Consider the following 25,708-nt stretch of genomic DNA (forward strand, 5'->3'; position numbering starts at 1 on the left):
CTAAATGAGAGAATGATTTAAATAGCTAGATGCAGATTCATATTTCAAAAGCAGTTTTTCAAAAAGAAATCAATTAGAAAAACTCATAGATGAAATATGTGGTTCACTCTTGAGGAAGAAGAAGAGAAAGATGGCAAGCCAATCTTTCCAAAACTTCCACATAAAAGAGACGGCTGCCAAAAGAGGAATTCACTTGCCTTTACAGACAAAAGAATCCCTTAGGTCGGACTGACACATGGCAGCAGAGAGAGAAAAGAGAATATGACAAAACAGATGGTTAACCAGCTGGAAATCCTACAGAGCAAGGATGACTAGTCATCATTTATGAAAACAGTTTAATGCATGATATGCAATGCATGATTTACCTTTGTCAATTTGCTTGAACCTCCATAGGATAGAAGATAGTTAAGAACACCTAGAGATGCTATTCTTAATCTAAACTTTGAGCTTGATAAATATAATAAAAATCATATTACAAAATTGTCAAGGGAAGCCAAAAGAATTAATCAAAATTCATACATTAACACTAGGCCAACCTTTGTTGCTGGAACTTGATTTTGGGAATATTGAGAAGGGTCTTAATTAATATAAATGGACATCGGGACCAAGTGGTATAAGCATGATATGTAATGTGCAAGGTCTATTTGTTCAGTTATAACGGGAATAGACGAAGAGTTCACATTACACTCATGCATTATTATTAATATTGTAATGATTGCATGTCACTTCATTTTATTTTGTCAATTTACTGTGGTAAGAGCATCCACAATGGACTCCCTAAATCACCTCCTTAGATAAAATTTAGGGAGGAAGTAAGAAAGTCCACCTCCAACCATGCTCCCTATCCAACTCCTAAATATGATGAGAGAAAAAGAGCCCTTAATGACTCTCTATAATTAAAAGATGCTTTACTTTAATGTTATTTTAAGTATTTAATTAATGCTAACTATTATTTTTTCTTTTTTATATGAAGAGGGAGCATTTATGCTAAACTAAAAAAAGAAATAAATCATTTATGATTCCCTAAACTAGGGAGTATGGTTGGAGTTGAAATTTTATAAGGAGCTCTTAAAATAGCTATCTAGTGTTTTTAGCTAAATTTTAACCAAAAAAAAAATAAGGAGCATGATTGTGGATGCTCTATGGTTTATGTCCCTACTGAGCGGTGATTTGCTCACCCTTTATAAATTTCAATCAAATTAGTGGGTAAGACAATGACTAAACCAGTTGGGGTTGAATTAGATGAGAGTGATATAACTTTATTTATTTCTAGTTTGAGGTTTTTGCCGCATCCTGAGTCAGGGCGTGTCAATTTGTATATGAAAATACATACCAACTTGGAGGGCCTACGAGCTGAAAATGAGGAGAGAAGAAAGAAAAAACATGTAAAAATAGGAATTACATAGGCTTGTAGCTAGAAGTGTCAAATGGATCGTGTTGTGATGGTCCGTCCATTTATGAAAATTATTAAGTCCAGTCCTAGCCCATATAGGACCAAGCCGGGCTCGTGTCGGGCCATTAGATGGGCCAATATGGGTCCACGCCTAGCTCGACTTATGTATTGCATTTTTTTGTAATTTTTTTTACAATTTCATTTCAGTCTTTTGACAATTATTTATATACTAACAAGATTTATTATTTGTTGGAAAAAGAGTCCACTAACTTTACTTGACATACATTTAAATAGAAAATGACTAGACTACTATTTGAGTTTAAAAGATTAAAACTTTAGAAAGAAAATTTTTATTTTATTTATAAAGAAAATATTGAACTTTAAAATATATTATTAACAAAAATACGAATATACCAGTGAAGAACTTGAGAGACTCCTACAAGATACCTTCCGGAAGGCTAGATCAGCATGGGGTGCCGAGGGCACCTGCCAACTGTCTAGCGCGAACCTGAGCGACTGGGCCTGCTAGTATGGAATTGGTAGTGGATGCTGAGGGCACCTGCCGATTACAAGGTTGGGCTGGCCAATGTGGGCTTCTAGGCCCCGTTTGGTGGTGTGCTTTCCACATGTCATGGTATTAGAGGTCGATCAGATATGGTACAAATAAATTGAATTGAACTCATAAGGGATACTAGAGTTGTAGGTGAAAAAAGGTATGATAATTTCTTATTTAAGTTTTCCTGCAATGATAAATTGAAATAAATACATAACAAACAAAAAAATTTGAGAAATAAAAACACCATTAATAAGAAAACAAATGAAATAAAGAAAAGTAACTTGAACTATCAACCACAAAGCATAATACACAACTGCTCAAAGATAGCATGAATCCCGACAAAATACTCGCAATTTTTTTTTTAGTGATATTGATGCCTCATGGCTATTTTGCTGGCCATGATTATGGAAAAGATTAACCTGTGTAGACCAAATGTTAATCTATATGCCTTTGTAGAAGCTGAAAAGCATAGCCACTCCTATCCCTATAATTATTCCCTCAACTTTAGCTTTCTGTGCATTAGTTTGTATGGACAAGTTCTCCATCATTAAATATAAAATTAATAAGTTAAACAGAATTAAAATAAGGAGTCTTGCAAGGAAATTACCTAAAAAGTATAGCCAAAATGAAGATTATTGTTGGGACAAGATTTAACATGGCCACTGCATATGTTTATGATGTTAAGGCTAGGCTCTCAATATATAAATTTTGAGATGGTGGTCCTAAAATAAATATGTTGTACTTAATAATTATTGAAGATATGAATTCCTTAAGAAGTACTTGTAATTGGTAGAGAATTAATTAACTTTGGCAACATGATTGGTTAAAAAATATTTTGTTGACTAGACATTTGTATTAGATATTTCAAATGGGTTGGGCTAGGCCAGGCTTGTCCATTCAGTTTTGTATTGCATTTTTTTACAATTTCATTTCAATCTTTGTACAATTATGTATATACTAATAAGATTTATTATTTGTTAGAAAAAGATACCAATGACTTTATTTGAAGTACATATAAATACAAATGAGTTAGACTATTGTTCAGGTTTAAAAAATTAAAACTTTAAAAATAAAATCATTATTTTATGTATATATAAAACATTGAATTTTAAAATATATTATTAGAGAAAAAATAGACTTCAATTTAAGATATAAATACAATAATTGACAGGGACCTGCCCGGATTTCCCCTGGGAATCCGTGACGAACCCTGTTTCCTGTCCTACGTCTAACTGATATTGGACCCACTTTACTAAAAAGCCCTTTAGCACTAGTTTAAACGGATAGACGATTCAATTGTTATTGAAATTTCGGTAAAGTCTCCCCCATAACTGGGACAATTCCCAAATTACCGTCCTTGCAAACAACACCAGAACAACCCAACTTCCAGCATGCATAAGGTAAAGGCACGCACTACAGTTAAGACTATTCAAATGAGCTTCACACCCTCTACCCAAACTCAGAACGCACAAGCAGAGCAACTGAAGATTAAGTTTACAACTCGGGAAAGAATAAAGGTAGAGAGTGATAGTAGAACATTCCTACGGAGCGGACAATGATGATGCCTCGATGTGGTGGTCTCGACCTCAGACATCTAGAACCTAGGGGCGCAAAATAGAAAATCTAAGTGAACGAAAACAAAGCTTTAAACATAATTTATATTCAAAATAATAATCCCCTCCGTTTTAGAAAATAATGCCAAAAAAAACTATGCAACAAAATCCTTTTGTATACGTACATATATACCTTATGATACTTGAAAATAATTCAATTCAGTATACTTACATCAAGATATACGATAAGGAAATCTTAAGTAATTAATACTCCTCAAATTCTTGGAAAACGTAAATTTATTCATTTAATGCTTATTGTAAAACCATAAAATCGAAACTTTCAAAGTAATCCCGTTAATATAAAATATAATCAACAAAACCCAAAAATCCTTTTTCTCATAACTAAACCCTTGCAAAAATACCATATGCCCAGTAATTCCCAAATATCCAATCTCAAATCCGAACTTCAATTTTTTTTTTTGGTCGAAATTGCAAAATTGCAATTCATTGCAAACCCCAAAAAGGGATAGAGAACAGTACAAACAAAGCCGAGCAAAAGCACCGGCCAGAAAGCTAACAGACAACAAATAGGAACAAATCTAGCTAAAACCAGTACAGTTTAGCATGAAGATCATGTTCCCGAGCCAAAACCTAAAACGTCAAGAGCCAACAAAGAGACATTTAGCCCACATAAAGGCATATAGCCCATAGGGAGGCATTACGCCCACATCCAGCATAAAGCCCACATTAAACATAAAATACATAAAATAAAGCACAAAAAACCTAGCCGCCGCTGCAACCAAAGAAAAACTCAAAGCTGCCGCCACCAGCAAAGAGAAATTCCATGACTGTAGATGGACAAACCACAAATCACCACCATGAGGAACCAAATACCCATAGGTCAGCAAACCAAGCCAAACATCCCTCAAAACATAGCCCACTCGAGATTCACTAACAGATCCAGAATTAACCCAACCAATACATCCAAAAAATTGCAGCCAACAAAACAAGAATGAGCAAACCCATTCCACAACTAGGAGGAAAAGAACCAAGAACCTGGAAGGAGGTGGTGCAAGCACCCGAGCTAAAGCTCTACACACCTTCTGATAAATACGCGTCAAAGTGCGTTCAAAGTTTGCAGCTGCAAACCAAGAATGATGAGGCTAGATTAAAGGGGAGATGAAGAAAACCAGATGAGACATAGATTTGGGTATGTATGGAGCAAGATATGAGGGGTAAAAATGGTGGTGATATGGGAAATCATGCCCATGGTCTTCATCCCACCAGATTGGAAAAATGGGGAGAAGGGGAGAACTGTGTTTCAAGGAGGAAGGAGGAGGAAGAGGAGGGGAGGAAGGGCAGACCACCTTCCCCCCAAAGTGTGGCATTGAAGGGTTTTTGTTTCTCTGCTAGGGTTAGAGAGAGGCTAATAGAAAAGAAAAAAAAATCTTAAATCTATTTTCAAGAAGAGTGTTTATATCAAATTCGAACTTCATTTCAAACAATCATACCTGTGCAAAGTAGTCTCAATGCACATGCTCAAGAAATCTCAAAACCTGGAAAGTAAATCCTCATATATATATATATATACAGTTATTCTCTTATCCGGATGTCCGCACGTTATTATCGTGCGGATCCTATTGTAAACAGGCAGGAAAACAGAGAGGGGTAGTACAAAATACACTGCGTCCGCACGATAATAACGTCCGGATGTCCGCATAAGAGAATTTCTGTATATATATATATATATAACTATAAATATACACATACCAAAAATAAACACATCATTATTATGTACTAGGGGAAACAATCTAAACGGGGGATTGTTTGACTAGACCACATGGAAGAATCTTCAATAACCATGTGGCTAGGGACGAGCCTTCCAACCGGGGAACTGGGCTCCCAGACACGCACAACAGAATCCTCAATACTCGTGCGGCTGAACTAAGTCCTACATGCGTAGACTACCCGGTAAGGGTCTACAGTAACACCCCATCAAGGATGCCCGGGTTCCGACATATCCAAACTTTCATATCCAAGTATCCATCATTTCTAATATCAATGTGTTGTGCAGGGGGGGGGGGGTGGAGGTACATATAATGGCGTGTCGTCACCAAGATCCAAAATCCACTTTCACAAACTAATATATATAACTCTCATAAGCTTCTTTTTTATTTTTTATTTTTTATTTATTATTATTGCGAAACAGTCTAGAATCCATTGAAGAACAGGGCACAAGCCCAGATACAACAATAAGAACACATCCAGGAGGTTCTTTCAATACTGAGACTAAAACAACAACACCAACTAAACACAAGTATTACAAGATTGTTAAAAGACAGAATACAACTTTAAACTCATCTAACAAGGAGTTACAGATGAGGAGGACCCAAATCCTTGCAGAAACGAGTATTGAAAGAAGATCAAGACAGAGAACAATCTCTCAAACTTCATGGGACAGGAAACACCTCAAGAGTGGAGGGCATAACCGCTCTACTTCCACCAGGACATTCCAAAGAATATCACAGCATCTCCTAATCCCTTTGATCCCCAAGCACAATAAATGTAGATCCACCAAATTCAACAGCTCCACCTCCAATATAGAGAGATCTACACGAGATCTACCATAATAGCAGTAGATCTAGCAAGATCATCCAAAAACCAGCCACAAAAGATTGTAATACAAACCCTAAAGAAAAAGGAAAGAAATCAAAACCTTGCAAAAGCAAGGAGTAGACAAAACCCAACAAAAGCTGGGAGGGAAAACTCTCCACAACATAACGGGGGGGAGAGAGACCCGGATTATTAACCGAAGGGGGTGGTTCCAGGGGAGAACCCCTGGAACCAAGGAGAATTTCAGATCTGGAGTTGGTTTTGGGTTGGGGGACAAAAAGAGTCAAGAAGAAGAAAAGTCGAGAGTTTTAGATAAGAATAATTACTCTCATAAGCATTTCAAAACCATAGTTATGACAATATAATAATTCCATAGTCCCAAAATATCCATATCCTTCAAATATCAAATTAAAATCCGATAATCCCATAACATAATCTCATAAAATCATAATCCAAACGCACAATCTAAATACTTTATATCTAACAATAAGTTCTAGTAATCCCATAAGATACTATAAAGCCATAGTTAAAATATATATCAAATCCCATAATCCCAATAAACCAAATAAACCAAGTTCTAAATCAAATCTCATTTATGCATGCAATTCCATTTTGGAAAAATAATGCTCATTTAAAACAATGTCCACTTACTACAGGTCCAACGCTACTCAATCTTGAGAGAGCTCTTCCTCTGGAATACGCGAAGGAAGAGTACCTATTCGAGAGAATAAATGGGCTTAATTAATAAACGTACCCAACTACGAATTTTAACTCAAAACTCAAGTTCTCGAGTCTCAAAGTGTGCACAACCTTTACGAAGGTTTATAGGGTCATCCTAGTACTTCCCAAAGGATGAGACAGTCTCGGAAGACTCATGGTCAACTAAGTGGTCAAACATTCCATATGGGTCAATCGGGCCCCCGGGCCTATGACCTCTGATTTTTTATTCAAAAGTTCATATAGGTGCCACAAAGTCTACTAAACAAGTCCCGAAGGTTTGGTCTCGATTGAACTGTCGGATCTAAGCCAATCGCACAATCAGACAGTGATCGATTCGTTTAACCTTGGAATCATTGACTCGGAGTATCCGAGACTTCGATTCTTGATCCGCAAGATCTTACACGATCCTAGAGGTATAAGGAACAACATATTTGAAATTGGGGTTGATCAAACGGTCCAAACCCATTGAACCCAAATATCACATAATAGGTGCAATATATGTTCGACTGTTAAACGGTAACCAATTCCAAATTTGAGCATACCGTCGTGCTTAGGATGACAAGGGTATCATTTTAGAACCTAATGGGTGCCACAAAGTGGTCCACGTGCTACCACCCGCTGCAGGCAGCGCGTTGGTGCCTTAAGTAATTTCCGGCAACCGAAAAACTCCAAATCGCCGGTCAATGCCCATACCATTAGAATCAAACTACCTAGGGGATCAAATTTTGTTCTTGGACCACAACCAAAAACTGACTGGAACTAGGCAGATCAAAGCCGAAATCGTCGGCATAATTGGGGGTTAGAAATTGATCTCTAAAACCTCAAAATTAACCCAAACCAAGCACATAAATAGGTAGAACACAATGAGAGGATGAAGTTTCATACCTGGTTCGACGATTTTGGCAGTTGAAATTGTCTGAAATTGCACGAACACTGCTAGTGACGAAAGAGGGTTTCGGCTAAGGTTTCAGTCCAAAATCGCAACCAATATTGGAGTTTCAAAGGTGAAAATGGGTATAGACGTGTATAGGAGGAAGAGACGAAAGTTTTGTGAGGCGTGGCGTCGCCGGCCGTGACCAGAAGGAGGAGAAAACGCCGAGAAAAATGGCCGGTCTATTTTCGTGAAGGAGAGATAGAGACAGAGAGACAGAGACAGAGAGAGTCGGGAGAGGAGAGAGAGAAAATGAGAGAGAGAGAGAGTGAGAGAGAGAGAAGCTGCCCATATTTATGATTGTGCAACTGCACTTCCGTAGATCATAACTTCTTCTTTAAAACTCCGGTTTGAGCCCACTATGTGTCTACAAACTAGAGAGAGCGAGCTCTATGCAACGGTGCCACTTAATTCCCCCAAATCCTTTCGAAACAAAAAGTGACTAAAGTGCCCCTACTCTCGAGGGTAAAAATGTCATTGTGCAAATAAAATAAATTGAATAAGACGATTCAATTGGGTCGGGGTGTTACAATAAAATTATGTATTATTTTTCACTATAACAATATATAATTTAATAGAATTTTCAATCAATGTCAGTGTAGTTTCGTGGATAGTATATGTAGTAGTATGATTTGATTAGTTTAATCAAATTGTATTGCTTGGTAATCAAATGTAAACAAGGGATTCTCTCTTGCTAGCGAGGAGAGACAAAAGCTAGGGTTAGGGTTTGGTCTATGCGCCGTCACCTCCTCTTTAGTTTTGTCCGCCTTCCTCAGTCGGTCTCTTTGCCCTCGCGCCTACGACCTCGCCTTCCAACTTCATCATTCCTGTCGCCTTCATCACTTCCTTTCGCTCGCTCTCTCTGCAACAATGCCCTCGACTTATCATTCTTACTTGCGTCGTTGTCGTGCGCCCTCGTCTTTCTGTGTCATCGTCGACCCTCTTCCTTAACCTTCTCTGCATATCGGGTTTTGGATTTTAGGGTTTTTGCGACCTATTTTCTTTTTAGGGGTTTAAGCCATTGTCATGTCCTCCTCGGTTATTGCTCTCGATGAATCTGTTGATGAGATTGAACGCTCTTTTGGAAGTCGCATGGTTCTTACATGATGTGAACTCGCTGGTGTGGTCATTGGGTCCTTTGATGTCTCTAATCACTTTATTGGTTTTATCTTTAGTCTCGTGGCCCAAGTTCTTGCAAACCAACCTAATAACTGAAGTGTTTCTAGTTCTTTTAGCATCAAGCGCAAGAGCTCTGTGAAAGCTTCCATTGATAGTGAGGTTTTGACTCATGGAGTGGATGTAGTGGCTCCTAAGCAGTGGTACCTGTGATCTTCTGCCTATGAAGACCGGTCTCTTGGGGTCTCTTAGGAACTTCCCTTAAGCTATTCAGACAAGCATTTCTCGACTTGGCATCGTGCGAATGCATTGCTGATATCTGCTTCAGGTTAAGTGGCTCAGGCTAGGTTTGTCTTCTTGTTGCCTGTTCTCCCTCTGTCATCTCCTTCCTAGCATACCAATGCGACTTTGACTGCCTTATGAACAATATCTTCATATGAGGTTTTCTTTGTCAGTGTGAAGAAGTTTGAGTGTGTTTTTTTGGATTTTCTTTTCTCTAGCATGCTTATTGTGTTTTGTTCGATGTCTTGTTCTCTGGTGTCTCTGTCTGCCTCAGATCCTGGGTCGAGATACTTTACCTTTGTTGTTGTATGAAGGACTATGACTTCATAATGGTGTTACTGTGCTTTTGAAGTCGGTTTCCCTATTGGGTTTTCCTGTTTTTTGTTTAGCAAGCAGTCCAGCATGACCTGATTAGGACTCTCTTATTAGTCCTTGACATGTGCGGTACTCTTTCCTCGCCTGGGTTTTCTTAGGAAGGTTTTAATGAGACTACTGTTTCGTGTCATTATATGTACGTTCTTGATATTATGAATGAACATTTTCTTCTAAAAAAAAACAAATATAATTTAATAAATGGGCTTTAAACAGGCTGGTCGGTTGGGTTTCGGTTTGGCACGGTCCATGACGGGTCTCGATTGGCTCGATCTATCGGGTCGAATTACCTCGTCTCGGCTCGTCCAAAGATACAAGTCGTGCCATGTCAAACTTTACTTAATCGAGCCGTACTTATGCTGTGTTCAGGCGGACCTGATCTGTTTGACACCTCTACTTGTAGCCTAAACTGACATGCATCCAACTAAATTAAAAAGAGAGCTAACACCGACTTCCATTCCTTTCCTCCAACATTCCAGTTATGGACTCCCCATATTAATTTCAACATGCCATCTACAGCTAGAGATGAAAGATATTCAAAATGGCCTTAATGACAAGTTTGTATACATCAACAAATTAACATCTCACAATTGGAGCAAAAATCTGATTTACATCCCAATTTTACATCTCCTCATTAGAGATGCTCTAATGGTCCCTCTTTTCTCAATATTGAAAGACATGTCCTTACATTATTTTTGTATGTAATTGGGCTCAATCATTATAAAAAAATATTGGGCTCAATTCTAAATCGTAAAATAGTTGAGACATTTGCAAACATTAAGAAAAGAAATACCCTTAAAATCGCACTCCATAGTTGATTAATTTAGGGCTCGTTTAGAATAACTTCTTTAGAAAGTATTTCTGCTCATAAATACTTCCGGCAAAAGCACTTTTATTATAAAAATGTATAAAGCTTATAAAAAGAAAAAATCCGGAGTGCTTCCTGCTTCCTGAATAAGCACATAACAAATGATTATTTAGAAAGCGCTTCTAAACTTTTCTGCCAAACATTATTAGAAGTGCTTTTGATTGTCATCAAACGCTTTTGATCCTTTCAAAAGCACTCTCAAATAGGCCGTTAGTTCCAGTTTAAGCGAAAACAATCCAAAACTAGATCGAACCCACAGCTTAAAACTCCCAAAAATCTAAAATGTAGACCCTTAAATATTTTATTGCAACTTTATGGTCAAAAGGGGTTGATACTAGAGATAGTTGATATCATCCGAACGCTCATGCGTTGCCCGATATATATCAACGGACCCCACCGATTCTAATCCACTTGTTCTCCACTTACCCCTTCGGAGTTGGCCACAATTCAACAGATTATTGGTTACGCTAACTGGCAACTCTAGCAGTACCCAATCAAAAGCGCACACGAAGTCTAGTCTTCCTGCACCCAACCATACCTGATCTCTTCCCTCACTCTCTCCCTCAACCTCTCTCTCTCTCTCTCTCTCTCTCTCTCTCTCTCTCTCTCTCATTATTCATTTCTGGAAGATCTGCAACTCACAAATCTGTCTATAGAAAACTCTGCGTTTTGCTGCCTCTCGAAAAAACCATGAGCGACCCAATTGAGCCCTCAACGTCGTCGTCTTCCACCAAAGACCCGGCCCTTCTGATTCACCCGAGGCGCGAGCCATTCGAGCACGGGCTTTTGCCCATCCCTAAGCTCATCTTCACAGACCCGACGCAAACCCTAATTCCCCTGAAGCAGAAGCTGATCGAGCAGTCTTCGAGTCACCGGGTCAACTCGGCCGCGATCTCCGAGGTGCTTCAGATCTCCATTGATCATGCCAGGCTCGTCCTCGATACCCTTGCCTCTGTTCTCCAATCGGAGTCCGACCCGCTCCTCAAATCCAAGCCGGACGTGGTTGATGAGGTCGGCGCCGATGTGAATGATCTGGTTCTGTTCCTCTACATTCAGTCGTACAAGAAGTTGCTGCCGAGGACGCACAAGGACTCGGCTGCCGTCGCAGATGTTTGGCCTTCGACCTCGGCTTTCGATGGGTATTTGTCCGCTTTATCGCCATTGCAGGTGATAAGTCGTTCCTGAATTAATATTTTTTCTTTTTGTTTTTTGGTGGTCCATTGTGCAAGCAATGCTGGTGTTATTTTAGATTACAGTGGTGAATTTGGGACGGTATGATAAGTTTGGGGCAAATTGAAATGGGTTTGCCGCGATTCATTGCTTAGTTTGGCCGTTGGTTTTGGAATTTGTATAAAATTTGATTAGTTACAAGAGGTTGGTGATTTTGTTGAAGGCGTTGGTTTCTTTGAAGTGGGGTTGTAGCCTTGTGAATTGGGTTTATTCAGATCAATTGGTTGACTTTGTATGTGTTTATTTGTTGGTGTGAAAATATTGTTTGGATGGAATACAATGTGGATTAGAATGAGGGTTTTTATTTGAATTTGGTATGATCTCTTGGTTTATGTAACCTTTTTGCTCATATTAGTTTATCTTATATTAATTTTCATGGGAGCTGGTTGAACATTATGATCAATTGTGTGCATAGAGTCAGTGTTTTAAATAGCGGATCGAGCTTCATAAGCGTTGCATAAATTTTTTCCAACATAGCAGACTATCATCGTGAAAGTATCAAATGGCTGTCGCTATATGACCGTCACTTTAAGAAAACAAACCCTGAACCTCAAATTTACCAAAAAATTGACACAAATCCATAAAATGCCATACTTTGATGTTTCGAGTCAATAGATGTTGCTTCTTCTCTGTGTTGTGACTTGGGGGGTACTACTTGAACAGGATTTTCAGCAAACACATGTGTTTATTCATCTTTTATTTATTTATTATTATTTAAATTTTCTGTTTTGTGGTTGTATGTTTTGGACAATTTCATAAATTGAATCTTTGGTAATTTCATAAGTTCTTATGTATATTCCGTAATTTATTCGAATCAGTTCGTTTATATTCAATTATTCAATGAAGTTGTTTATTTGTAATTTAGAGGAGAATGTTGATCATGTGACATTTTATTGATCAACTATTGTGATGGAATGATATTTAGACTTTTTGGGTGGCCTTTTTTTATTGTCTATATTATTATTTTAGCTATAATATTTCTAGTCCCAAATAGCTTACGTGACAACGCATCAATGCTTACGCTATAGCTTACATAATTTGCGACACAATACGCAATCACGATTTAAAAAAAAACCTAAGGAACTCACATGGGTTGCAACAATTTGTTGCCTTCTTTTCTATGTCTATTGGATTGAGTGGAACTTAAAAGCAAAATTGCAAGCACCGAATGTCGCGCTGTAGTGAGCGGACCTCCTAGTTTTATCATGTAGGATGTGCATATTTGGATTCCTTCGGCATGGCAGTGGTACATTGTTGCTGCCTTTGTTTCATTAGATTTATGTACTCGTAATGTTTCACAATGCAACTTATGTGGTTGATTCTAAACTGTTAGAACAAGGTTTTTGTTGAGTTAGTTTCATTCAGATGAATTCCTGTAGTATATAGTACAACATTTTTTATATCTAGATACTATATAATTCATTACTGTCTTTGTACTGAAATTGTTCTTTTCTCATATTTAGTTTCTTGTTACTGTCATTTGAGACAATTTTTTGTGTTGAATTAAACTTATATCAACCTTGGAATGCGAACACATGGCAGCTTGTGCGTAGCAATAGCCGTCGGTTTGTGCCATCACAGGCTGATGAAGAGGCCCATCAGTTGTCATATCTGCAAAAGCATTTGGCCAACATTGTCTCTCTTTTAGCAGAACCTGTGGAGGGGGAAGGCGAAGAATCTCTGGTTTGTGGAATTAATACTTAGTTTCTTTCTTTGAATTAAATTCACACCTTTGTTATTCTGGCTACCACAAAGTGAATCATACACGTTAGAAGTAATGGTAACATTTCTCTTTCCTTTTGCCTGATAGTCCTTTGTCCAATTTGATAGAAAAAGTTTCTTCCCACTGTGAGCGCCACCCCATCCTTTAATTCATGTTTTGGCGTGTCATGACTCAAGAGTTAAACACCAATTATAGCCTCATATGCATTTGTGTTTGTGGAAAGTGATTTCTCCATGCTAAGTCTTGAGGCATGAACCTTACATTCCCCTTTCATGCTATGTACTGAACATTGGTTATCATTCATCTCACCTAAGGCAAAGTAGGACATATTTAAGGTTAATGAAAATGGAATTGTAATTTAGTTCATCCAATACATCGTTAAGATATTGCTGCCATTTACAGTCACAAAAAAAAAAGGACATACATTTCCTTTTCTTTTGTTCTTTTATGCGGCCATTGCACCTGGTAGAGTATGCACTGGCGGAACAGTTAATCTAGATGACAATAAGTTGGGCCATAACCACCTATGTTCGTAGTTGGGACTACCTACTGTGGTGATTGCATAACGTGATATCCAATGTTTCAGGATTTTCATCAGACCTACCTTTGATTTGCACCAACCAAGTATCGTAGGTAGTTTTTTGTCAATTGAGAAAAGAAAAGCCCTTACAGGAATTTGTCTCGTATGCGACTCTCAATCATTTCAATATAATTTCATATACGAGTTCTTATGTTATTAGCATTATGGAATATTATAATTGTCCTTTCTTGTTAGTATCTGCCTAGCCTACTTGTAATTATCTGATTTAACCCTATGGTTTTAGGTTTTGACCATGGAGAAATTTGAGCACCTTGGCTTTCTGTTTTACTTTGGTGATAAAGGATCTGAAGGATATCACTTGGGCCAATATGCTCCTTTTTTTGCAAATTCGGATCCTGATATGCCTGCTGTTCCTGTTCCTGCTGCACAAGTTCATGATTGGGTTCTGCAGAATATAGTTTCTTCGTTGGAAAATATTTCTGAAAGAATTTCTCCGAAAGAAAATGGCCCACCCAGTTCCTCAGATCAAGATGTTCCCATGGCTGATGCCTGCACGAGTACAAACAAGGGCTCAATAAGTGTTAGAGGTCCAAGTTTTATTGAAGGGATCTCCAAGTCATCACTTATAAAGCAAGCATCTGATCTTAAAGGCTCATCTGTAAAGGTTTGTTTATAAGGCATATTATACTTTTTCTTTTAATTAATACATAAAATGTAATGTCCATTTGTTTTCCGATGTCTACATTTAGGCGATCATTTGTATTTAAATGCTTATCAAGAACTGCAGAACCAGAAGGAATAAAATGGAGAAAATAACCCTTTTTTTTCCTAACAAGAAAAATCAAACTCATTTTTAGGAGAAAATTCTATTTGTTATGTCAAACGATTATCAAGGTATGAGTTGTATGTAATGATTGCATGTTGCATGTCACCATGGGGATTCATTCTTGGTCACTCATGGTTTTGGGCTGTGCTAATGCCCATGCTATGCTTCTGTGTGTGATGGATATAGAAGCTTGAAAGGTTTTGCCAATGTTATGCTTGCAAATTTTTGTTTCCAAATTGACTAAGTTATTTGGAATTATTTTATAGATGCATTTGCTTCACCTTTCTTCAAGTCTGTTGTGTATAGGGAGGTAGCTTGTCATTCAAGTTGATCCTAATCTTAATTATCAGGCTCAGTGAAATGATTTTGAGCCTCATTGTAGCATATTGGAGGGAAGCTAATGCACTTTTTTAATGACAGCATTCTTGTTATGATTTTCTCAATATGTTCTCCTTCATGATGTGTGCAAAAATTGTGAACTGAGATTGTAATAGGTTTATCAGCTTGCTATTTTTTATTTATGGAATTTATCGGTTTGCTATTAATTTGTTTACAATTGCAGGTTTTAAATTGCCACGATTCAGTTATCTACATATTAGCACCTCTGAGATATGCCACAGTTTATGGATGCTCCGATGCTACTATTGTTCTTGGAGCTGTTGGAAAGGTAACACCAAAGGGATTTGTGTTTGTGCTTTGAATTATTGACTGTTGCAATGGTTCTGTTGCTGGAAAATCATCTAAGTTTTCTTTTTAAGCCCTTACCTATCTCTCTAATGACTTATTACTGTAATGTGAAGTGATCAACCTGGTAATTACTGTTTTGTATGCAATGGGTGTGGGTCCTCTAGACACCTGTTGACTTGAATCTTATATCTTAGACGATCTAATGTTTCTTACAGGCTGTAAGAATTGAACACTGTGAGCGAGTTCATGTGATTACAGCAGCAAAACGAATCTGCATTGCTAACTGCCGTGAATGCATGTTTTTTCTTGGGGTAAACCAGAGACCACTTATTGTTGGTGATAACCATAAGTTACAGGTGAGTTTTCACTCCTTAAAGGTGATGCGCAATTGTGTTACTAGCTGGTTCTAAGGCTTTTTACAGTATAATTTACATTTGATTGAGTTTCCCCAGGTACTGTTATGCTTTATCTTCTGCAACTGATCTTAATGCGGATTTTTTGGTTAATTGTTGAACCTATTTGATTGTTTGTAAAACTACCATCGCCATGTAATTTCTTTTCTGTGATCCCATATATCCTACTGTATGCAACATATTTAATATGTTTCATTGACATGTTATTGGTCACTATGCTTGTCTTATTGAGATTGATATCATCAGCAGTGCACCATAAGACTTATTTCCATTCTACATTCGATAGCATGCCACCAAATCTAATAGTTCTTCTTGACATCTGTGTAAAATATTAAATGAAATGTCACAGCCCTACGTGCGAAGTTACAGTGAACATACTACACACACACCCTTTTAGCCCGGTCTTTGTAACTGATCTTTGCTGACAGTCTTGTACACATTTAGTTGTTATGGTTTAATTCTGAAAAATGGTCCTGTTTGCATCGGTTTCTTTTGCTATGTTAAACCTTTGACTTCAAATTGAATACAATATGACTCTAAGAGTAACAAAATTGATAATCTTTACGGTTACCTATCATTAAATTCGTGATCATATGACGTATTATATTACATTGTGATGATAGTTTTCTGTGTTTTATTCTTCAAGTTCTAATAAAGAAGATTTTTGTTTTTACCTCCTGCTTTTTATCAGGTGGCACCCTACAATACATTTTACGGTCAGTTGGAGGAGCACATGAATGAAGTTGGGATTGATGCTACTATCAACAGATGGAATGAACCCCTGGCACTTGGAGTGGTTGATCCACATGATTCGTTATCTCATCCAGCAGGTGTCTCTGATGCTCAAGCTGAGTCTGGTTCACACTTAGACCCTGAGCAGTTCACAAATTTTTTGGTATATTTTATAATTTTTACTATAGGCTGTTTATTTGTAGATTTGAATAGTGTATTAAAAGTTGCCCTTAGTTCCTGGAAATAATAGTTTTTCATAATTAAACTGAACAAAACCTTGGAAAGGCTCTACCGACAATCTCTTTAGGCAAAGTCATGTTCTTTTGGGCAATCACACTTGTATTTTCTAATTATTCTTTTTGGGTGGTTGGGAGGAGGGTTGAGATGGTCTTGTAGTTGCTATAGAGTGATTCAATTTCTTTCTGAATTATTTAGTCACGTCCTATATGCTTCCTTGATGTACAGATTCCAAACTGGTATGGAGGTGAATCAGAGGGCTCCACAAAAGACAACCCATTTCCATTACCAGATATTTATGTGGCATCCCAGCATAGAAATGTATGTTTACTACAGCTGAGTATACTGACATTAATTTTTATTTTATTTTAACCAAGAATTTCCTGATATTGGTGGGGTCATGTTTTTATCTTTTCATTGTTTTATATTTTTCTCCAGCAGAACAATTTAGGGGAGGTAAAGCAATTATTGAGGGAAGCACCTCTTGAAGAAAACAAAAAACGGGAATTATCCACTGCTCTTCACGTATATTTTAAAGACTGGTTGTATGGTAATGATCATTATTATATAGTTTCGTCAAGCTGACACACACGTGCTCTTTATACTATTTGTTTGGAACATCATCTGCGCGCTATTTTGCACAGCAAAGTAAATTAACATATCTTACACTTTGATCTCTCTCAAGAACTGCTTTGTTGTCAGCATTTTCAAGCGCCATTTGCACCTAATAATCAGGCAAAACAAGAAACCTTATGGAATTTAGTTTTCTTCTATCCCTTTTTTATGTGGCTTTACTTAAACTATCACTTGATCCTTCTAGACTTAGAAGTGTGTTTATATGCATCCCATCTAATATAATTTCATGAGCTTTTCTTGTTATGAAGATGGGTACAATGTGGTTTGACAAGCTTATTTAATGCCTGTGACAGCTTCTGGAAACATCCGTCAGCTTTATTGCCTACAAGGAGAATGATTTTTGCGTCATAATGCTGTGGAACAACCAAGAGTGGTATAGAAAGAAGCTTTCTGGTTTTATCTTTCAATCCTACCATGGCCACCTTGCTGGTTCTGATGGTGCTACAGGGCAAATCAACCCTTTGTACTTTGGAATGGTACCCTGCATAATTATGCATTGATACGGTGCACAGGATGTAATCGGAATAACATTCGCTAATCTCCCATTGTAATATTTTTTTTTGGAAAGAATAATCTTACTGTAATATTTTGTTAACCTAGGTTCACAGCCTTGTGAATTTTCCTTTTTTATTTTTCATGTGGGTCTAGAATGTTGGATCTCTACTCTAACCTTGAGTTTTGTTCCTTTGTTGCGAGGTTTCGTTTTTAGATTATGTTGCTAGAGTGACTTAGTTCTTTATATCATTTTTTATATATATAAAAATGGAACGTGATCCTGCATTGTTGTAGACAGTCCTCACGATCTTATTGGTGTGGAACTTGAATAAGGTAGAAAAACTTGTTGAATGAGCATAACGATTTCTCTTGATCTCAACCTTATATAGATTGGTCTTTGAATCTGTAGCTATGAGATTTCACTGGATAGCAATAAAGTAAGTTACTTTTATTTAGATTTCATTTTTGACTAGATAAATGAGAGTTCGAATTAATCAATTTTTCCGGTGAGTTTCCACCAAATTTACACTGAAAAATGTACAGCCTTTTATACATCGATACAAGCTATGGTCCCTTGGATGTTGTGTTGCAGATGCCTGAAAAATCTCCACTTACTCAAATCACTTGATGGGGTTGGAGAGAAGTGCAAAATTTTCTGATAAATGTAAGCATCTTGTGGAGGCTAGGTGGTTTGGAAAATTTGGAGTATCTTCTCGGCTTGATCGGGGAAGAAAGTGATGAATAAGTATGCACCTGGCATTTGATCAAGTAGAAGTAACAAGTAAATATCATCTCAAGGACCAACACAACAACACAAGTGTTCATAAGGGTGTACGAACATAAAAACTTACAGATTAGTACTGTTCCAAGTACAGCTGAAATCGTCCCTTGAACAGTGACTAAACCGGCTTTGCCGGCGTTTTGCAACTCCGTGGAACCAACAGAATCAAATGCTCCTGGTATAGGAAAGAGAAGCCATGGCATCTGTTAATTTCACATAGAAGATAATCCAGAGAGAGCAAAAGCATTGGGATCAAAATCCTGATTACCTGGTTTTACGGATTGAAGTCCTGATGTTATACATGCTATGTTTTCGAACCCGGCTTGCTCCAACTTATTGGCAGCAGCAGTAGACCTTGACATTAGAAAGAAACAGAATAATCGTGTCAAAATAGTTTAGAATGGGCAAAACCTTTGCCTCAGTGACGAGAAGAACTTCTATGCAACAGGAATGCCATTGTGGGGATATCCCAAGCCAATCAAGCATTGTCACGTGCTTAACTTTCTCTGTATACAGTCGCAATGCATGATTGGCTCGGAATGCAGCCACAGTGGCATCCCCAGAGCAGGTACGATTCTCTTAGTGATAGATACATTTACAAATATATTAAGCCAAAAACTTAGCAGCTAGCATGCATAAAAAACTAACCTCAATCCTTCCTGGCACACCAGTAACAGTTTACTTTGAGGTGAAAACTGGGATTTAACAGATTGTACAAATTCAGGGTTGGGTTTAGTGAAAGGCAACCCATAGAACAGACCAGAAAAGTTGTTGTGGAGAGTCCTCTTTATGATTGTGCCTGCCCATTACATCTGAATCATTAGCGAGAACAAAATCCCATGTTGTTTTTTGGGGTTCCAAACAAAAACCATTATATGTTCAGTTGAAGAAAATAGAAAGAAACAAAAAATCCCTCAATTACCAGGGTCATTGTCTTCGTTTGCAATGAAAAGAGGGACATGATGGCATGATTTGATATGAGCTCGTTCAAATTGAGATTTGTCCCGAACATCAACAACTGTGTATCCATCAACTGCAATAAGTTCTTTTGCTTCTTCTGCAGTCACAAAATTCACTTCTGCTCTAATGGCCAAAGTTCGACGACGGTATGATGTCCCTAAGATGGTTCCTCCACCACGAGTTCGAGTCTCAAGTTTCAACCAAGATGTGCGGAAATTGCTGCAAAAGAAGGAAAAAAATAAAATAAAGAAATAAACATTATCTGGCTCAGCAGTTGAATGCGTCTCTGTATCTCATAATGCTTGAAATGAACAGAGAGATGAATTTTAGTCTGTTTTTAGTTTTCTACACTTTCTCAGCAACCAAACAAGAAAACCCACCACCGAGAATTTGAGAAGTGTTCAGATAGTTGAGCTACTCTTACTAAGAAGGAAGTTGAAGATGTGAAGAATTGTTGTACAGAAAACAAGACAGGAAATGCTTTACCTTGTGGAAGAGAGAGTTGAACAACAAGAGCCAATCCCTGCCAAGGCTGCCATCGTTGTGGTTCCCTGGAAGCTAAAAGAAGCCTTGTGTCTCTTCTCTCTCTCTCTCTCTCCGCTCACTGTCCACTAGATGAAAAAACATCCCTGAATGGCCCAAGAAATTTGGGGAGGGCAATGGGTTGGTGCCACGTGGCAACTGGTTTCGGATATTAGATACACCGAATCTTTTTACCGGTTCTTTTTATAAGAGAAATTTACACAACTCTCAATAACAACTGATCTCATGACAAGATTTTTTCAAATTCACCAAATGAGATTGGTCGGAAACAAACCGGTTTGAATTCTGTTTTAAGAGTCTTGAACTGGCAATTCACCAGATCAGACAAATTTTTTCAAATTTGGATTTATTTTTTTACACGCGGAATTTTTTTCGTTAGTTTCCCTTAAATCTTAAAGTCAACCAAACCACACTCATTGATTTCTTTTTTTTTTTTTTTTTGTTTTTTGTTTTTTTTTTGTCTGAACCATGAGGTGGTCCTGGATGGGCCCCAACTATGGGTGACACCTTTAAGCCTTAACCACAACCCAGACTAATCCCCACTCACACCGGGTCGGCCCGTAAGGGGTAAAGTGTTGGCCAAAGTGGTGATTCCGTACGAGAGCAGGGATCGAACCCCTAACCTCTCTTAAGGAATGAGAGTGTCGAACCACTCACACCAACCACCTTGGTTATTGATTTCTTTTTAATTGAACTGAAACGAACCGATTCTTCTTCTTCCAACAGTGAAAAAAGAAGTACCACTATACTTAGTTGGTAAGCCTTAATCTATTCTAGGAAATATCACAATCCATTATCACAATAGAGAGTTGAGAGCAAGAAACTAACGAATGTATATTTGAATATTTCCCAAGAATTAATTGAAAATATTTTTGTCAAACTGTTCTTATCATGTGACAAATAATAAGTACATAATAAATAGTCCTATTTTCTAGAATTTGTGTTTTTAATACTAACTATAATTTAAATTACAAAATATATGAATTAAATTTGAGTGTAAAAGACGGACAAATTGCCTTAGCAACTGACCTAACCCACAACATATAATTTTTTCTTTCTTCAATTTGATAGGCAGTACGTAAGGAGCGCTTGGGTTAAGGATCAACTCATAAATAGAAAAATGTTTCCACTCATGGTAATATTGGATATTTTTATTATTATTAATTTTCTGTTTTTATAAATTCCTTACATTACTTTTATCTTTCCCATTTTATACGAAAAAAAGAAGTGTATTTTCTGTTGATAAGTCAAGAAGATTGACTAATGACAATGGAAAAGACCAATAGAAACAAAGTTACCTCGTCATTGACAATACCTACATACAGGGTCTCTTCATTTTATAATGAAGGAGGATGATGATATATAAAACTCAAACTTGATGTATAAATTGTAGAGAGATCGAAGAGAGAGAGAGAGAGAGAGAGAGAGAGAGAGAGAGATGATGGGATTTTTATCATCAATCTGTTGCTGCCTTCATGGTGCTCGTGTATTCAACCAAGGATCAGCAGTTGCCACAGCCTCAGAGAGGCAGCCTCTGATTTTGAGTCCTAATTTTGTTCAAACTGAAGCTCCAGTGCCGATTCTGGTTCCACACTTTCCTGTCAACTCCAAGCTCTATCATATGTAGAGAGATTATGTACTCTTCTTGTTCTTGAGAAGAGGGCAACTTTTTTTTTTGTTGGGGTGTGTTTTTTGGGTCTTTTTTTTTTAATATGTTGATTTTCAGTCATTTGGAACAACAAAGTTCGCAGTCTAATGTAAACTTGTCATATCTTATTAACGTAAACTTTTGTGTTTGAGGTTATGTACAAGGCAATAAGATCGATGTGAATTGAAGAAACTTCACCTCAAATTTTCTGGTTTAAAAGTTAAAAGTATTTCCTCTCAGTTTTGGGATGGTGTTACTTTCTAAAACCCTTCAACGCAATTAGCGAAAGTAAATACACAACTTCAATGATCATTTGGTCTGATTAATCTTCATTTCGTTGGAAGAGATCGTGAGTTAATTGCGAAATCCGTTGTCATTAGTTCACAGCGATGCTTACCAATACCAACTGTCAATAATCGGAATTGAAACCAGTCTAATTATTATTGAACTTTCGTACAAAATAATATATGTTTGCTCAACTTACTAACAGCATATTTGAACGCAAATATATGAAAAAAGCAGATTTATTCAAGACATCCATTCAGGGTCAAAAACTTAAATTTGGACAACAGAGAAAGAGAACTAAAGAGTATGATTACATCTCCAGAAATACATCCAATTCAAGAAACAGTCTTCTCTTTTCGTTAGCTTTGCCAGTATCTTCCTCCAAGAGCAGCACTGGTAAGTTTTTACGAATCGGCAGTGGATCTTTTCTTGGTGGTGTAAGGATAGTACTCCTTGCCATTATCGATTCTTGTTGTCTGGCCTCCAGCATCAATGAGTGAAGAAGTAACCGCTAAGGCTGCCCCAGCAGAAATTGCAGTTGAAATGCTCTTTCCTGTCCAATGGACAGCAAATAATTAACATAATTGAGAACATTTGCTTATGAGAACAACTACCAGCTAGCACAAGTAAATATCAGTATATCAATTTAGAACCTAGAGTCCAAAGTCCGGATTCATTTACCCCCATGTAATAAATACGTCAACTCTACATGCTCAATAATCAACATGAAGATGAGATCAAACCAATAATGATAAGAATGCTCATTGAGTGGAAAGAATATTTGGGCAAGCAGACAGACACATTAAATTAGGAGGATTAGAAAATAAACTACAAATTTCATTAATGAATGGAGATCTATAGGTCATTTATGCATTCTGTATGAGCTGAAAGAAAGTGAGAAGTGCTAGTAGCGTGATTCCCAGACACAAGGATGTTTTTCTTCTTACAAACCAATCCATCTCGATTATTGCAAGTATACTCTGCTAACAAAGTTCAAAACAAAAAAAGTAAGAACTCAATGTATGCTCTTCAAATTCAAAATGGACTCAGCCCCTTAAATTTATATAATAGCAACACAAGTTTTGGACCTTTAGATGAAAGTACATTGAATGGGTCATATTAGCTCTAGCATATGAGAGAGTATCATTGGAAAAACATCTTGAAAACTAATTTTGTTAACCAAACTAATCTTAGCCATTCAATGTGCTTTCATCTAAACGCCCTGAGCATGTTTGAGAAACAAGGCTAAAAATTGTTGACAATACAGAGATAATTTGTGCCATTAAAAGTGCTTTGGAAAATTAAAGGAGCTGTTGATCCTAACCCTAGATTTTACCCATAAATGGATATGTTCTTTTAAGGTTTAAGCAATATTAGGATAGGAAGAAATAAAACTATACATGTACTAATTCCAGAGCAACTAATGAGGTTCATGTGAAAGTGAATTACTGAGACAATTTCTCTTAGTTGGACTGGGGATTTTAAATAAACTTTTCAGCAAAGGAAAAGTTCTCACCACTAACATTCTCAAAGTTCCATTAAATTCTGCGTCCATGTTTTAAAAATATTGTCACACCATAGCCAAGTCACTGTTGATAATTACACGATTTACACAAAATATATCACCAAAGGCCTTAATGAGATGGGTTGCTGCCAGCAATTTATTCTTTCAAAAAATTCAAACCTCCCATTTAATGCAATACCCAACAGAAGAAAAAAAAGATAGTTCCTGCTCTCTGCTGACATTTGTATGACATGAAACAACAAATTACCTATTCCATATCATTTATATGGTCACAGGAAAGTTCTCACTCTCACTCAACATTAGTCCAAAACACATAATACATCTATCATCATTACAGAAAATATTTTCTACCTAAATGCAATTTGACCCTCACATATCTAAGAATTTTTTCTCGTGTATCCATACAAATCATACAGTAGTTATCATACATAACAATCATCTAGCTTAAAGGGTGACATCATCAGAGCCAGCTCCATATGATTTTCTCCAGCAACATGCCTTTCTTTTTGTTGGAAATATTAGATATATGTAATAGATAGTTAGTAGCAGGATCCAATAAATTTTGGATAAGTTATACACACTCCTTTCTAACCAGCATATGTGTCAAATTTATTGGTCTCTATTTCTGTAGCATAAGCCACCTCAATCCCATAGTCTTATCAGTCAAAACTAACCATTTATGAAGATTATAGATGAAGCTTATGACATACTTCAACAAAAAGAACATTGAACACAAATCTTTCTCCTAAAAACTTAATCCCTATTTTTGGAAAAGTAAAATCCAATTTGGTTCGAAGATATACCAATAAATAAAATGAAAACGAAAGACCGACCTGGAAGTTTTGAATAAGATCATGTCTGAATTAGCTTTTAGTTGTGACCAAGTATAGTAATTACCACAGATTACCACTCATGGCAGCAGCAATTAAAAGCTGAAGGAAGAAATTAGGCATCAAAAGAAATCCACACCTTTGTAACCAAGAATAGTCGACCCAGCAACAAAACCACCAACAGCTCCATTGATAAAGTCTCTCTTCATCCTGTAATTCTGCACGATCTGCTCAACACCAATGTACACTCCCCCAATTGCAGCAAATGTGATCCCGTAGTTTCCCATCATCTTAAGGGTCCTTATCAGCCCTGGAAGAGCGACACTTCTCTCAACACGAGGCACATCATACCAAGTAGCAACTATGGTCCCAAAAATAGTTCCAGTAACAAATCCATTTGTTGCACCCTTAATTGTCTTCATGGTAGGACTATCCTCATCCTCCAAGTACCTGCGCTCCGCGGGGTCCAAGGAGTCCATGACTGTCTAATACTAACTGGGCACTGAAAAAACCTGCAAGAAAGTAATTCATATATCAGCACTTAGGCCTCATTGAACCTTTCCAAAAGGGAATTTTTCAACTTCTACCATGCAAGGCAAAGAAGGAAACTGTGTTTTCCTTTGCTCTCTCTGTTTTTAACATATAAGCTTTACTGGGTTCAAATCCTACAGAAGCATTCATTTCCCTTGATGGGCAGTGAGTGACATACATTTAGCATTTCCACTAACCCATATTTCATTTCTTAAAAAAAAAAAATTAATAATAGGGCATTGTTTGGTTATCCATTCCAGAAAAAAAAAAAAAAAAAAAAAAATCATCCACATAGATGCAATTAAACACAAATTCCACAAAACCCAAATATTATGTGACTATTAACATCAAAATCGATGCTAATTTGAGTAAATGCTAATGCCCGAAATGAAGATCCAACCATTAACAAAACAAATGTTAAAATAGATAAATCTAAACCCTAAATATGTATATGCATATGATCGAGGAGCATATGAATCCATGAAAGAGCCAAAACGAAAGCAGAAGCTCAGGCGAACAATGAAAATTACCTTTTCAGGAGAAAAATGAGAAGCTGGCGAGTTTCTACTCAGTGCTCTCACAACGAAGACACAGAAGAAACAAAGACTATCAGTAAAAATGGTCGAAAATGGCATCTGCTCCTTGTTGCACCAGATTACCATTACTGTGTGCAATGACCAT

At 37.2% G+C, this 25,708-nt stretch overlaps 3 protein-coding genes across 4 annotated transcripts; 1 reads left to right on the plus strand and 2 right to left on the minus strand.

Annotated features, from left to right (window-relative positions):
* Positions 1-10,974: 10,974 nt before the first annotated feature.
* Positions 10,975-18,221, plus strand: LOC110746785 (Tubulin binding cofactor C domain-containing protein). 2 transcript variants are annotated; one of them, XM_088244028.1, is made up of 9 exons: positions 10,975-11,571; positions 13,177-13,317; positions 14,182-14,562; positions 15,287-15,391; positions 15,627-15,767; positions 16,516-16,719; positions 17,022-17,114; positions 17,235-17,343; positions 17,723-18,221. In XM_088244028.1, exons 1-9 carry the CDS (start codon positions 11,095-11,097, stop codon positions 17,764-17,766), a joined length of 1,695 nt encoding a protein of 564 aa, XP_088100154.1. In that variant the 5' UTR covers positions 10,975-11,094; the 3' UTR covers positions 17,767-18,221. The 2 variants fall into 2 exon arrangements, with proteins under 2 accessions (XP_088100154.1, XP_088100155.1); XM_088244029.1 differs by having other exon boundaries at positions 10,989-11,571; positions 17,232-17,343.
* A 136-nt stretch (positions 18,222-18,357) lies between these two features.
* On the minus strand, positions 18,358-20,309 carry LOC110770739 (Rhodanese/Cell cycle control phosphatase superfamily protein). The gene is made up of 6 exons (XM_021974941.2): positions 20,152-20,309; positions 19,628-19,884; positions 19,354-19,504; positions 18,974-19,059; positions 18,776-18,880; positions 18,358-18,677 (listed from the first exon to the last, which is right to left on the minus strand). The coding sequence occupies exons 1-6, from the start codon at positions 20,202-20,204 to the stop codon at positions 18,607-18,609; spliced, it is 723 nt and encodes a 240-aa protein (XP_021830633.1). The 5' UTR covers positions 20,205-20,309; the 3' UTR covers positions 18,358-18,606.
* A 2,055-nt stretch (positions 20,310-22,364) lies between these two features.
* LOC110770743 (outer envelope pore protein 16-3, chloroplastic/mitochondrial) lies at positions 22,365-25,700 on the minus strand. The gene is made up of 3 exons (XM_088244766.1): positions 25,558-25,700; positions 24,636-25,008; positions 22,365-22,694 (listed from the first exon to the last, which is right to left on the minus strand). The coding sequence occupies exons 2-3, from the start codon at positions 24,973-24,975 to the stop codon at positions 22,546-22,548; spliced, it is 489 nt and encodes a 162-aa protein (XP_088100892.1). The 5' UTR covers positions 24,976-25,008; positions 25,558-25,700; the 3' UTR covers positions 22,365-22,545.
* Positions 25,701-25,708: the final 8 nt, after the last annotated feature.

Source organism: Prunus avium, chromosome 7, assembly GCF_965620075.1.
Source record: "Prunus avium chromosome 7, drPruAviu1.hap1.1, whole genome shotgun sequence".
Taxonomy (NCBI): Eukaryota; Viridiplantae; Streptophyta; class Magnoliopsida; order Rosales; family Rosaceae; genus Prunus; species Prunus avium.